A 15,371-nucleotide genomic window follows, 5' to 3' on the forward strand; every position below is an offset into this window, starting at 1 on the left:
TGCTATTTTTAGTTTTCATTTTTAGTTTAACCATCCCTTTAAATGTAACAATTTAAGCATGACTTTAAGAGCCTTAGAGTAGCAGAACCTCCTGTGGGATATTTCTTATACATCGGTTGTCTTTCACTTATTGATGACTGAGAGTTACTGCTAAAGTGTCAAGCACACATTTGACATACGAGCAGCAGCAGCCATATCAACACAATTTCTTGTGCAAACATCTTTACATAATATAAGCTTTGCGAAATCAAGAGATGTGTATTGAAAAACTGATGACTCTTGCCACTTCTGGGCCATCAGAAGATATGGTCAATAATAACTGATGTAAAATGACCAACCTTGTCATTGCTGTATTGACTATAGTCTTATGAATGTTTCTGGTCATGTTCCTGGTTGATGCCAGATTTACATGAGGGACAGGTGTACATTTACTACATTTTGAACATCAGGCATACAGACGTTTATTCCCAAGGTTGTGCAGAGAGCAGGTCACCTCAGCATCTCAGGGTTGCCAGTGAAGATAAGCTTGACCTGTAAAACTGAATATTAAACATCAAGGGAATTTTACCATCTTGACTGGAATATTTGGAGACCATTTATGTAACTTAAGCTGGAAAAGACGTTGTAAAAGTATTACATTAAAAGTATTTATAGTGTATTTTTAAAGACAAAAAAAAAAAAAAAAAAAATCCTGGATTTAGATTGGACCAGTCTGTTTGACCTAGAATGAGTGTTATAACTGACTATGTCATATGTAGAAATGTTCTGTGATTTCTTCAGTGCACTGTTACAATTCACTTGCTGTTCATGGAAAACATCAATAAATACACTACCCTAAAACAGACTTATCACAACTAGTCAAAACATTCTTTAGCTTTTAAAAAATATTCTAGGTTGTGTTTAATGTTTCCTTATGACTGGTTTAAAACTGTGATTAATGACTTTGAATGTTTAGAAATTTGTTTATGCCATTTTGCAGGTATTCAACTAAAATAAATTGCTGTCTATCACCCCCATGTGGCCACTGTATTTCTAAGCATGTCACAATCACACTGCATCATAGGAATCTGCAGTTTCCGTAGAACTCTTGTATTTAATTTAGTAAAGTTGTTTCTATCATTGTAACTTCTGATATTTTATTGCCACTATAATAATGCAAGAAAAAGAATCTTCATTTGAAATTGATCAGTTTTCTGTGATTAAAAATATAAAAATACACCACAACAATGAGCTCTTTTCTTTACGGTTTAATCGTTCCAAAACCTTTAAACATTGGAAAGGTGAACTATATCCATATCCACTCTTTCCCAAACCAGCAGACAGCTCAAAAAGTCAGTCACTCAATCTCTGGGTTTCCACACAGTCAGCAAACGAACATTCACACGTGAGCGTTGAGAACTCAGCTGATCTTTATTCATACTGTATGTTAACAAAATCTCACTGAGGGAGATAGAAAAAAAAAAAAACTTTTTCAAGTGCTGATCATTGAAATTACAGGATGGACACTGAGAACTCGAAGTCAAAGTAACGTTTCCATAAATAAAACTAGAATAACAAAAGTTTGATCACTTCCTAGTATAAGGCTTTGTCAGATTCAGAGTCGGGGCAGCGAGATCAGGCAGTAGACTGGACCGATGTCAATCATCAATGAGGAAGGAAGAAGAAAACAAACCCAGCAACACACCAAATTTCATCCTAGGAGGTTTTGGCAACCCTACATCACACTTCCAAATAACTAAAGTACCTTAAATGGTCTGCAGGAAGCAGATCTGTTTAAACCAACCGTACACATGTAGAAGCGCATTGTTCATTCAGAGGAGATCTCTGTAAAACAGACTCCAGAGGCACCATGGGAATGATGAGATGTAATGCCTGTCTGCTCATTCAGAGGCCTGCGTCTATCTTGGTCTCCCACCCTCAGAGAATTGTGGGTCCTTTTTTGAAGCTGTAGATCGCAGTAACAGTCTATTTTCAGCTGGTAAACTGTCTTCCCTGGCCAAAGCCGGCCTGGTTATACTGTTGCCCACCTTGCTGAAAGAATTGCTCAAATTGCCCCCCTTGGTTGTAATTCTGCCCTCCTCTTCCACCCCATCCTCCTCCCTGCCCACTTCCTCTTCCTCCTCCTCTTCCTCTACCCCCACGCCCACCCCTTCCTCCTCTCTCCTGGTGTCGTCCACCATCCTGATGGTAGCCCTCGTGCTGATATCCTCCTCCTGGGTACCCCGGGCCTTGCTGGCCTCCTTGGTAGACTGCTCCTTGGTATCCCGATCCCTGTTGGCCTCCTTGGTAGCCCCCTCCTCGATATCCACCATCCTGGTAATGACTCTGGTATCCACCTCCACCAGAGCCGTCCTGCCAGTTCCCCTGCGCTTTACCTCCACGGTGGTCTCCTCTTCCACCTCTGCCTCCTCCACCTCCTCTCTCATGACCTCCACGGCCGCCCTGTTGCTGATCATAGCCACCTCGTCCACCACCTCTTCCTCCTCCGCCACCGGAGTAGTACTGTCCTCCGCCGCCCCCTTGTGGACCATCCTGCCGCTTCTGCCATGTGGGCATCTCTGGAGGTGGGGCTTCGATCTCATTGGGTCTCCCACCTCGATCAGGAACACGCCCCATCCGGACCTAATAAACACAAGAATAATAAAATCTCTGGTATGCTCACTATCGCTTAGCCTTTTATTTTTAGGAATGAAATTAATGCTTTTATTCAGAAAGGATGTATTAAATTGACTACAAGTGACAAAACTTCTGTAACATTGTTACACAAATCTATATTTCAAATAAATGCCATTCTTTTGAACTTTCTATTCAGAAGAACCCTGAAAACAAAATGTATCAGCGCAAAATAAATAATGTTTTTAGCAGTAAATCAGCATTATTAGAATGATTTCTGAAGGATTGTGACTGCTGAAAATTCAACTTTGGCATCATAAGAATACATTACATTTTTTAACATATTAAAATATAAAACAATATTATTGTTTTTACTGCATTTTGATCAAATAAAGGCGGCCTTAGTGAGCATTAGAGACTTCCTTTATAAACATTTGAAAATCTTATCAACCCCTAACTTCTGAAATAGTGCAGCTACAAAAGAATCGGTAACAACGCATTTAGAAAACTAACCAACCTTGTTGATGGCACAGGCTGTTTTCTCCCTGATGTGACCACTGCTGGTTCTCAAGATCTTTGATAAATCTTCTCTAGCAGCAAACAGATGGGCCACAGATACTCTGGTTTTAGTGGCCAGCGCCACTCGAAGAGGCTGGTACACTTTTGAAAGTTTATCAGCATGTGTCTGTATAGAATTACAAAGCAAAGTGATTTTAAATTTAATTCACGTCACATTTTTGCTCATTCTATTAGTTTAAACAGTGTTTAATGACATACATAAAGTAAAAGAGAGATTCTTGTACCTTGGCTCTTTCTGACCAGCCAAAAGACTGCACGGTCACATCCAGTCGTTTCAGCAACATCTTCCTTCTGATGTCATACTCATTCACAAGTGCTTGGTTTACTGCTTCAATTTTCTCCTGGAGGTTTAAGAAAAAAAACTAAGAATTTAACTCAATGTTCAGATTTAAAATGGTTAGTTTAGTGCTTTTAGAGGATATAAATCAAAATCGGAGCTAACCCAATGTACAGGGCCCAGTGGTTTCTTCAGCAGAGGTTCTCCTATATGAGCTGGAGGGACCTTGGACAAAGCCTCCTTCAGCTGTGGGAAAACTGCATTTGATTAGAACATACAAACAATGATTTTCATTTACCAATAAACATGTACATGCAGTCTTATATGAGCAGAAAAGATTTTTATGCAGTATAACATCAGCTTCAGAACAGGTGCATCATTCTAATGTTGATTAATCTGGATTATTCTGAATGGAATGTGTAACTCAAGTTAATAAGAACTGGCTCTAAATATGATCTTAAATAAAAATGAAAAATAAAACACTTATTAACAAATCATAATTTGAAAGTGTAAAACAGTTTTAACCGTTTTTATTTTTATCTTATACTAAAACTATTAAAAATGTTTTGATAAAATAATGCTGACATAAAATAAAATATTAGATAAAACACTTAAACACAAAAAGTGTTTTCTTACTAACTGAAATAAAATAAGTTTAAGGTGATGTACCAAACTTAAAAATAATCTAAATAATCTTAAAAAAAAAAAAAAAAAAAAAAATAATAAAAATGACAAAAGCACATAAAATTACTAAAACTGATGAAATGAAAACTAAAACATTAAAATTAAAAGTTAACTCTTTCTACACTTTATTAATATCTACAGATACAATGTACTTAATTCTGGTTAAGCAATGGGAAAAAGACCTAAACACAATCACAGACAATACTTTTTGGAGACTTATTTGTATCGGCACATTCAGTTTGAGTGGAAATACCAAATTTAAACTAATTCAACAAAATATATTGAATATATAGAATACATTTAACACAATACAAATGGTTTAAAATAGGTATAGCAGATTCTGATAAATGCACTCACTGCACACTCAATATTTCAGATGACTATCTGCACGCACTTTGGTCCTGTCCATCAATTATTCCGTTTTAGAAAGATGTTACTACTAAACTATCTGTCTATTTTAACTGCGAAATCCCAACAACTCCTTCACTGTCTACTAGGTGATCATTCACAAATAAACCCCACACCGGAATATGTCACCCCAATACTTCTGTCTCTAGTTATCGCCAAGAAAACAATTTTAATCAATTGGAAAAACAAAAACAAAATCTCTTGAACACAATGGCAACAATTACTAAGAGATTACATTAATAAAGAAAAACAGACAGCCATATTCAAACATAAGACTTCCGAATTTAAACAAGTATTTTGTTCAAACCGCTCCTTTCCTAGGTATCAAGTTACCCTGATTTATGAATTATTGCCCCCACATTGAATTTGATATATACCTGCATTATGTACAGAGAGGGGAGAGAAATAGGAAAAAAGTGAACTGTAGTGTCTGTGAATTAAGGCAAGGCTGCAAATAGGTCATACACTAATGATCTAGAAGGGTCTTTAAAACAACATACCACTCAACCAAACTTTATCAACCCACTTACTACACCTCCCTCTTCATCATCAGTTTAACAAACCATCGGTATCTCAATATTCCTCTCCCCATTCCTTTATCATTCCACTTACTCCACCTCCCTTTCTTTCTATCTTTAATCTATTTTTAACTTTCCTCTCTCTCTCTCTCCTCTCAACATCTCTTGCTTTGTAATTATTTAGCCCCCCCCCCCCTTCAAATTATAAAATCATTTTTTTTTTTGGAGAACAGCAGTCAACGATGGCAACAATAATGAATCATTTTTGAACTTTTTATACATATTCAAATGAGGAAATGTATCTCCTGTCTATCATCATCATCATCATCATCAATAATATTTAATAATCTACTTATATTTGTTGAAAGACTATATTCCTTACATCATTGTTTGTGATCCTTCTGCTTCATTTTTTTTTAAATCCTTTTTTTTCTCTCTTCTCTACATTAACCAAATCCACTGGAAATATTTCTAAGCAATCAATGTCATAACAAATGTGTTTATATTATATTTGTATATGTTACAACCCAATGTTACTACTACTACTATTATTATATCATTATCATTTTTTCTCTCTCTCTCTTGCTAACTATCTGTCTGTTTTTATTGGTGTTGTCGTTTGTTTTGTTACCTTCTATTATGTCTGCTGTCATATTTTTCCTTCTATTGTCTTCTACACCATATTCTACACCATACTCCCAATACATCATACAACCCAACACAATACTAAACACCAGATAACAAATCATTAACACAACCTAATTAAATGAACCACTTAAAACACCACAACACAATCTACATCCCAATACATCATCTACCTCCGCACAAACAATTTTGCACAGTTTTGCTGTCGGCACTGTTCTCTCAGTATGCCCACATGCACTTTGTAGTCCTGTGTAGTCTGTGTTAAACGTTTACAGCTCTTTTTTCTCTAAAACAGTCTTCTTAGTTCTTAATTAACTTTTACTTATCCTGTCAAATATAATTTAATTATGTCCATTTTACTTTCTTTGTAGTCCTGTGTTTTTGTCTATGTAGCACCTTGGTCCTGCAGAAACGCTGTCTCGTTTCACTGTATGCTAACTGTATAGAGCTGGAATGACAATAAAGCTACTCTGACTCTTCTATCATATTATTTAATTAAAAAAAAAAAAAAATGAAAAAATAAATTGAGTTAGCTTTTAATAAAAATTAAAAGCTAACTCAAAATATTAATAAATACTATAACAGCATAGAAATAACACTAAAATAACACACAGAGGTTTTCTGCATAAAATGCATAAATGGAGGAATGAGCGAATGTGTGTGCACAAATTTAATATACATAAATATAAACTGCCTGTAATTAAACCCCACCTTTTTCTCAATACCACTGAAGAACTGGAACATGGTGATGTTAGGAGGAGGTTTGGACATGCCCAGAGCCATACAGATGCCCTTCAGCTCCATGAAGACTTTACTGCCGCCTGTCTCCTGCCCCTTCTTCTGGGGCTGGTTCACCAGGATCATCCTAGCTGACTCAAGCTCCGAGATCAAGAAGCCTGGACGAATGGTATGAATATGAATCATTTTAATGATGTATACAAGGATCTTGAACCTGTTACTTTAGTACCACTGAGATACTATAGTAGTTTTTATTCATATTCTGAATTTTTATTTATGGCATTATCATTTTAGTTAGTCATTTTGTTGTGTTCTCTACATAGTTCATATTAATTTTTATCTAATTTTTACTTGTTTTAGTAAATCAAGCTGAAATAAAAGAAAAATAATATTTTAATATACATTAACTTATTTTTAGTTAACTTTATTTCAAGTATCAAAAAAGCTTCCTAAAGATTCACAAGAATGAGCAAATGATTTTGTTTACGTACTCAGCAGTAACAGGCAGTTGTTTGCATTCAGCAGACGTTTGGTGACCTCTCCAGTGATGAGAGCAGGATATGGACAGCACAGCTCAGCTAAAAGACCACTCATCTCCAGCTGAAACCCCTCAGCCTCGCTCGGACCTGCACAAGCCACACCCAAAACCAATAATTCACATTCTGACCGACACTTTCTTCATCTCGTAGATTATATTATAGGTGTGGGATCACACTCACAGTTGGTCGCCTGCACATTCTCCTCTAGTTTGCAGTAGAGCTTCAGCTCGGAGACAAGCCAGGCACACAGTTTAGTGAACTCTGGAGACGCAGCGCCTCCAGTCACAGCCGTCTCAAGAGCTCCGTCTTCTAGGAGTGGACCCTGGTATCTGCAGAAACACACATACACACTTTTCAGAGCACTTTATTATTGAGATGGTCCTGGGTCATTCTGCACTTCCCCTGCTATTTAGGAGAATGTGCTACCAGCTCTTCACTGATTCTAGAACAGTCTACGGATTGACAGATCTGGAGCTGGGAATGTGGTGGCAGAGGTGTGTTCATTTAGACTATGATGATTCAGGCTATGGCAGTGGAGATATTTGAGATATTTGAGCACTGCTGACGCAGCACGGCCCAATCACTTCATTGATTATATAAATCATGCTGTCAAATACATGTGCCAATATCCCCAGCTTTAATATAATGTAATATAATATGACAGACTACAAATCACGGCTGTTGAGGGATAAAAATATTCGAAATTAATAGTTAAAAGTTGATACAATCAACAGCAGTTCTGTGTCTCAGATCATGCAGAACACCGGTGTACCGGGACATGTGTGCACGAGCTTTTACGCCTTTAAACCGAAAATCAAAACGTCTGATAAAGCAATAAAATATATGCCAACGAGAGATTTGATTCACCTACCCTAGGTCCTCCAAAGAATCAAGAATATCAGTAAACTCCATTGTAAATTACTCCCTCTAGCAGCCGTAATGACTGCAATGCTGGGTTGGCATATTGGGGTCCTTACAGCTCCTGTAGGCGTCCAGAAACATGCCGGATACGTTTTATCAGTTCTTGCGTTCCCCCGTGAAGAAAATAAACAGCATTATAATTTAAATCATTATTAATTAAATTATAAAATAAATAATTTATTTAATTTTATCATTCATGCATTAATTTTTATAACTGTTATTTTTCATTTATTAATTCACTGAATAATAAAAGAAAAGGAGGCACCTTTACTTAAACATTTTTGCATTTGCTATGAACACAATATAGCCATTGTTTGCAAGTGCGCCTCAATCCAAAAGAGGTGAACCAAATTACAATATGGCAAACGTATTCAACGTTTACATCAACATTGTATATTTATTTATTTGTTTGTCTTTATTGCTAAATAACGTAAGCGCAACAGTTTTGAACTGGCATCGTTTGGACAGGCGTTTGTGAGGTTTGTGAGCTGCGCTGTGGTTCCAGTCCTGCAGGCGGCGCTGTGGCTGCGCTCAGACTCATGAAGACACACCGGAGCTAAGAGAGTGAATGAAAAAATTAACTCGTTGAAAACACACATGAATTGATCAGATATTTATGCACAAAATGTACCGAGGTACGTCGAACCCGGACTATCACCGGCCACCGGTACCCCCTTCAGGGTTTGGACACCCCGCAGCTTCTTTTGGACCTCCGCCCTTCTGCCCTCCTTTTGGGGTTCCTCTAGGGCCTCGATACTGCGCTCCGCCGCCCGGCCCTCCTCCGGGACGCCCGTACGGAGCAGGGAATGAAAACTACAACAGAGAATCGTTTTACGAGGTGCGTGTTTTTCGGGCCAGTCATAAACCCAGTCTGCATCTTCTTCTCGCAGTATTGGCTACATCCACCTGGTGAAAATGCCAAATTGATATATTTAATTTAAAATTAAATATATTGTGTACCAATATCCAATATCTTTGGATTCCGTAAGAAATGCATTTTCAGAGCAGTGCGTGAAAGTACGGTGAACTAGCATTGCATGTAGTAACTGAGTGGCAATCTCAAGCAATGTCCGGCAGTGACATGTCATGTTTCATTTAAAACAATGCATTTACAGTGGCTCTCATTTGTTTGATTGATTAGCAGCCTGCAGATATTTACATACTTTGTCATTTAACGTCTTACTTTGTTTAAAAATGTTGGATTTAAAACTTATTGTTTTGTTGATATTTCTGTTTTTCTTTCATTGCTTTCTTTCCCCTGCAGAACCGACCCTTCACCAGCCACACCGCTGACCAAAGTGGATCATCGCTGATCAGCTCTCTGCTTACGTCTTCAAATCAGCATCAGCTTGGTCACACCTCACAGAATTGGTCAACCCAAAGTCTAGATGAGCAAAACCAAGAAGTCAGGTATAAAGAACTATAGTTTAAAATAAAGAAAAAAATTTTCCTCTGATGCAAAGCAAATTTTTTTACAGGCATTTCTCTAGTCTTCAGTGTGCACTTGATCCTCTAGAAGTCATTCTAATATGCTGATTTGATACTCACGTAATATTTATTGTTTTCAATATTGTGTGTATAACCCTACATCCATTTCCATGGGTTTCAATACAGGAAAAAGGCACAAGAGTTTCTCCGAATCCTGGAGGCAAGTGACTGGATTGAGCTGCCAGGAGATAAAAATGACAATGGTGATCGCACAGCAGACAAGCATCCCAGCCGAACGCGGAGTCGGAGCAGAGGGAGGAGCCGTCCACGCAGCCGCAGCAGGAGCCGTGGAAGGAGCCGCGGTCGTAGTCAAGCTCGGAGTCGTGGAAAGAGTCGGGCTCGCAGCAAAACACGCAGCCGGAGTCGCAATCGAGGTAAAAGCCGCACGAGGGCCAAAAGTCGTGCGAGGAGTCGTAGTCGCAGCCGCAGTCACGGGAAGAGCGGAACGCACAGTAAGAGTCAGTCACGCCTGAGCCCCAGCCAGACAAAACACTCTTCCAGAGGAACAACTGAAGGAAATCACAGCTCTAGCAGCGCCAGCAGCGGAATCAGCCATAGCAGCAGTGCCATGCCTGATGTATTTCATGGACTAAAACAGATCCTACAAAACAAAGATCTAGACAAACACCTGCCTTTGGTCAAGAATGCCCTCCTTAGAAGCCAGGTGCGCCACACCTAACATGACATTTTATTAAAGCTACACTAAGTACACTTTTTTTTTTATTTAAAGAAAAGTTAATATTATTATTAATGAGACCATTCAAAAATCTACCTTCTATACCATTTTACCCACTTTGATAAACGTGTAATAACATTAATATAAAATATTTTAGAGCTGTCAGGATGATTTTGCAGGAAATTGCATAAATACGTCATTCCCATGTGCTCGTAATGTCATTTCCGTACGCAGAGAAATGTAGCTCATATATCATTCAAATGGCAAACCTTTGGAGAATCGCCAGTTGTGAAAACAAAAACTATACAAACACATAATGTAGCTCAAAAAAACACATTATAATACAAATAATAAAAAATTAAATACAAGCATTTTAATTAAAGAAAAAATTAAAAAAACTCAATTTAATAATTTTAAAAAAACCTTTAATAAATTAAAAAAAACAGTGATATTTATGAATTTATAATGCATGATTTATACATTCCAAAAAAAAAAATTTTTCAGACGGTTAAGATGTTCAAGGTAAAATAAATTAAATTTTTTGACACTTTTAAAGGGAATAAATTTGAACTTTAAACCAACTTGAAAGAGTACATTTTTTAGGAACTTGGTACAATCCTAGACACTTTTCATTTTTGCTGCTGCTGATACTTGACACTGATATTTATTTTGTCTTGTTGACTTTCAGGCCCATAATTTTCTCTACAAGTAATGTGAAATGTCTTCCCTTGTCTTCTAAACAGAATGCTGATGACACAAGGGGAATGTTTCTAGAAAATCAGTATGCAGGGTTCCAGAACCTAGAACCTGAAGCCTCTGCTGAGCTCCGTTATGGTTCCATGCTTCCTCACGAGAGGGCTGGCGGAGACAGTGGCAGCTTTTCCAATATCTTATCCTGGAACACACCCAACCAGCAGCCTGAAACCAAGCCTGCGTTCCAGAGTGTTGAAGATGAAGAGAAATTCCTTTATGGAGAGGAAGAGGAGCGATCCAAACCTCAGGCTGTGACCGTTCCGTTGGCCCAGACGAGATCTGTGAGGTCTCCGGTTCATCATCTCAGTAAAGAACACCAGACTCACGGTCTCCAGGAACCCAAAGCACATGCCATGCCTGCTAGCGTGCCACCTGCTGCTTCTGGCACAACGAAAGTTACTCCAGAGGAATGCGAGAAGGTGAAAACCCTCCTGAGGACCATCGGCCTGAATCCAGGCATGGCTGACATCTGTAAAATGGCTGCCAGGCTAAAAGAGAAAAAGGAAGAACAAGGAACGCCTGCTTCACTCCTGATGCTCAAACCAACCCTGGAGGCGCTGCAAGCACTGTCCAGAGGTCAGAACTGGCATGTTTTATGCTTTTTAGTTGTCACTTTTACCCAAAGTTTGATAAAGACCAAACAGTATTCAGAATGCAGATATCATGATAACATCACCAGAGTTAAAGAACATGCGATCCATAACAGAGGGAGGTTTTCAAACTATTTTTAAAGTCTTTTCAAACAAAGCAGGCCTATGTATAAAACTAAAAAGGCTGAAATGATCTAAAAAACAAAGTTTGAATGGAATCTGTTCTACAGTTGGCTGGTTGGAATTTGATTAACTGGTCTTTTAAGATGCAGAATAGTGTCAGGAGATTCTTGAAAGTGCATTTTAAGAGGCTGCATTGCATCATAGCTGTTGTTTTGTTCTGGATGTCTGTCAGCTATTTGAAGAAATGATAAAAAGACCAAGAAGACTTCACAAGGACCTTGTGTTTGTAATGCATTAAACTTTTAGTGTCTGTTTTCAGCAACCAAAACCAAGGACAGTAATCGCTCTGGAAGCAGCCATTCTAATCACGATTCCAAGCGTGAGGAGAAGGTATGAAGAGTCTGGAAACCTACCTTGCATCACAACTCTTAAAATCAGCTCAGTGTTATGTCATGCTCCCAAGAGTCTAACTGTGAACACGTTTGACTGTTTAAGAAGACGGATGAGAAGGAGAGAGACAGACGAGAGAAACAGATTCAAAAGAAAAGGAAAGAGTACCTGGTGAAGGAACTGGAGGGTCTTCTGAAACAGGAAGGTATTAAATGAGCTCTTCAACTTGATTTTTGAAGTTACATAAAGATGCTGTTAGCGATTTCAGCGGCCTTGCATTAAATTAGTAAATGCTGGATGAGAATATTTTATTTATGAATAATACCAATTTTAACAGTAATTATCATGATCCATATCTTTAAAATGTCACAGAATGCTAATTTTTCTTTTGGTTCAGTTCAACTTTTTATTGGTTTTTGTTTGTTTGTTTGAAATATGAACCATATAATAGTATCTTTTTTTTTTTTTTTTTAATCTATATATATATATATTGTTTATCTTGTGGTTCAATTGATAAATTTATTTCAACCATGAACTGTATGTGTGTGTAATTAAAAAATATATATATTTCAACCGTGAGCCATGCAAAAATATAGTTTTTATTTGTTCAATACAACATTTTTTTTTCTTTTATCAATCATGAACCTTGCTATTATTTTGTTTTTATTTTGGTTGACTTTATTTTATTTCATTAACTCTTTTAATCATTATTGAATGGTTAAGTTTAAATATGCATCTTTGCAAATATATCTTGATTGTAGGTGAAGGTGGTTTGATCCCAGTGATGGGTTTCTTCTGCCAGCGTTGTGAGGAGTTCTTTGGCGATCTGAACAGCGCAGAGAGACATGTAGAAAGTCACAGCCGCAAGGACAGGAACAAGGTGACATTATAAATGCCATTTACCATGGATCAATAACTCTAAATTATATTACGCTGCATCTGTAATTGTAGGAAAGAAACAAAAGCTTTCTCTCTTGTCTTTGCAGACAACTGGGTCACAGGAGCAGCACAGGGATGCTAAAAGACATGAAGACCAGAATCACACATCATCTCACAGACGAGAGAGCCCACACAGTAGGTCCTCAAGGGTCTACCAGGACCACAAGGAACGCAGTCCTGACAGAAAGCGCACCAGAGACGAAAGAATCCCTCATTCTACAGATATCAAACTCAAAAACGAGCCAGAGGGCAAAGACAGTAAAGATGAGAGTAAAGACAAAGAGAAAAAGGATAAAACTGATGATGACGATGATGCAGAATCAACAAAGAGTGAGAAAAAGAAAAAGAAGAAGGAGAAGAAAATGAAGAAAAAAGAAAAGAAGAGGAAAAAGGACAAGGAGAAGAAAAAAGGAGATAAGGATTCACCTTAGTGTTAAAGATCTTTCTTCTAAAAGCTTCAGCTATGTGTATGAACTTTTGAGCTACATTTCAATCAGCAGTCATTGGTGAGTCTTCTCTGGTTGAAGGCCTCAGAACGCATAGACATGATTGTTAATATGTTAATGCAGCCTGTAGGTGACACTCCAACCGCATACAGTGTAGTACAGGGACGCTTCACTTATATAGAGACACTTTCAGTCTGTTCAATTTAAATGTGAACAACCAGAGAAGATGTCAAACTAAAACTAAGGGCAGAACTTTCCATAAATGTGCAGACATTCTGGTTGTATATCCAGCCCGACCTGAAGTTTGTCCCATTTGTCATTGTCCTATGAACAGTGTTCCACAAACCAAATCCGCTTCAACGGTCTAGCTCTGAAAAATGTAACTATTCATTCTTGGCTTGAAAAATTTGTGTGCAGGAATAAAAGGTTTTTGGATTAGAGGTCGGTGGTCAGTGTTTTCTATTTGCTTTATAACCCTCAAATTAATGCCAGGTTGATTAAATTGGACCTTTTTGTGATTATAGTTTCTTGGTGAATTGGCTTGATGTACAGTGTTCAATAGAGATGAATTTTTGTGGCTTCAAGACTGACCATATGCAAACACAAAATCATTTTTAGCTGCTATATCCATTTAAAATAGTTATTTCTCTTTTAAAAAACAGACCAAAAATTGATGACTCTCTACACCATCATCTTGTCTTATAAAATGTTATGTAGAGTAAAACCTCCCCTTCCCTTGATACCATTGACTAGTAACCATTGACTAGTAAATCACGTTATTCAAATTTTGAAAGATTGTTTAACCACCTATCAAAAGTCTGTCAGCGATGCAAAATCTCAATACTTTTCAAATTTGATTGCCATGAATGGAAACGGGCCAAAAGTTCTTAGTAAAACTAAAAAGTCAATTCTTAATCCAGCTGCTTGCTCAGCCCCTGTTGGCAATCTCGAGACCTGCGCAGAATTATTAGGTTTCTTTGTGCAGAAAGTACAAGATATCAGATCTCACCTCTCTCCTCCTGACCCGGTTCATTCTCACCTGATCTCTCCATCTTGTAGTTTCACTAGTTTTAAACCAGTGTCTCCATCTCAATTTATTGCATAAATTTCTCAAATGAAATGTACATATTGTCAATCTGATGTACTGCCTGGCCATTTGCTTAGAGAGGTGTTGGACACTGTTAGCCCTGCCCTTTTAACTATTATAACAGTTCTTTGACTAGTGGGGTTTTCCCAGAGTCTTTTAAACATGCTTCTGTACAGCCCATGTTAAAATGATCTCACCTTGATCCATCTGTTCTTAGTAACTACCGGTCGATTTCTAAACTCCAATTTATTTCTAAGGTTTTAAAGAAAGCAGTGCTTTCATAGTTTACTTCTTACCTGTATGCTTTTAACATTCTGGATAAGTTCCAATCTGGTTTTAGAGCACTTCAAAGTACATAGTCGGCCTTGCTTGAAGTTATGATTGATCTTTTGCTGTCCATTGATTCGGAGTCATCTGCTATTCTGATACTGTTAGATTTGAGTGCAGCCTTCGACAATATCGACCATGACATCCTCTTGAATCGACTCAAATGTGTAGTAGGGGTTCAAGGCACTGCATTACAGTGGTTCGCCTTTTATTTAAAGGGTACTTTTTCAGTAAATATCAGGTCGTTCACCTCACCTTCTGAGCCCATCGCTTATGGTGTTCCACAGGGTTCTATTCTTGGCCCTTTATTGTTCTTGCTCTACATTCTTCCCCTAGGCTCAATTTTTCAGAAATATAATATTAACTATCATTGCTATGCCGATGACCTCCAACTTTATCTTCCAATCAAACTTGAAAATGACTCTTCTTTACAACATTGTTTCTCATGTTTTGACGAAGTGAGAATTTGGATGGCTAATATTTTTTTGCAACTGAACACTGACAAAACTGAGGTGCTTCTGCTAGGCTCCACTGCACTCAATAGTACTCTTACCAAGTAGGTTATGTTCCCTTAGTAATAACTTACAACACCATGTAAAAAATCTAGGGGTCTATTTCGATCCATTACTA

At 37.8% G+C, this 15,371-nt stretch overlaps 2 protein-coding genes across 3 annotated transcripts; one reads left to right on the top strand and one right to left on the bottom strand.

The window, feature by feature from the left end:
* Positions 1-1,232: 1,232 nt before the first annotated feature.
* LOC109077060 (protein FAM98A) lies at positions 1,233-8,022 on the bottom strand. The gene is made up of 8 exons (XM_042742217.1): positions 7,873-8,022; positions 7,182-7,330; positions 6,954-7,088; positions 6,436-6,620; positions 3,635-3,715; positions 3,417-3,533; positions 3,131-3,298; positions 1,233-2,622 (listed from the first exon to the last, which is right to left on the bottom strand). The coding sequence occupies exons 1-8, from the start codon at positions 7,911-7,913 to the stop codon at positions 1,972-1,974; spliced, it is 1,527 nt and encodes a 508-aa protein (XP_042598151.1). The 5' UTR covers positions 7,914-8,022; the 3' UTR covers positions 1,233-1,971.
* Positions 8,023-8,395: 373 nt separating this feature from the next.
* LOC109077041 (serine/arginine repetitive matrix protein 2-like) lies at positions 8,396-13,767 on the top strand. Of its 2 annotated transcripts, none has more exons than XM_042742219.1 (8): positions 8,396-8,760; positions 9,187-9,332; positions 9,537-10,074; positions 10,830-11,415; positions 11,872-11,942; positions 12,051-12,147; positions 12,704-12,822; positions 12,929-13,767. In XM_042742219.1, the coding sequence occupies exons 1-8, from the start codon at positions 8,539-8,541 to the stop codon at positions 13,310-13,312; spliced, it is 2,163 nt and encodes a 720-aa protein (XP_042598153.1). In that variant the 5' UTR covers positions 8,396-8,538; the 3' UTR covers positions 13,313-13,767. The 2 variants fall into 2 exon arrangements, with proteins under 2 accessions (XP_042598153.1, XP_042598152.1); XM_042742218.1 differs by having other exon boundaries at positions 8,397-8,760; positions 12,048-12,147.
* The last annotated feature ends 1,604 nt before the right edge of the window (positions 13,768-15,371 follow it).

The sequence above is a fragment of the Cyprinus carpio genome, chromosome B17 (genome assembly GCF_018340385.1).
Source record: "Cyprinus carpio isolate SPL01 chromosome B17, ASM1834038v1, whole genome shotgun sequence".
NCBI lineage: Eukaryota > Metazoa > Chordata > Actinopteri > Cypriniformes > Cyprinidae > Cyprinus > Cyprinus carpio.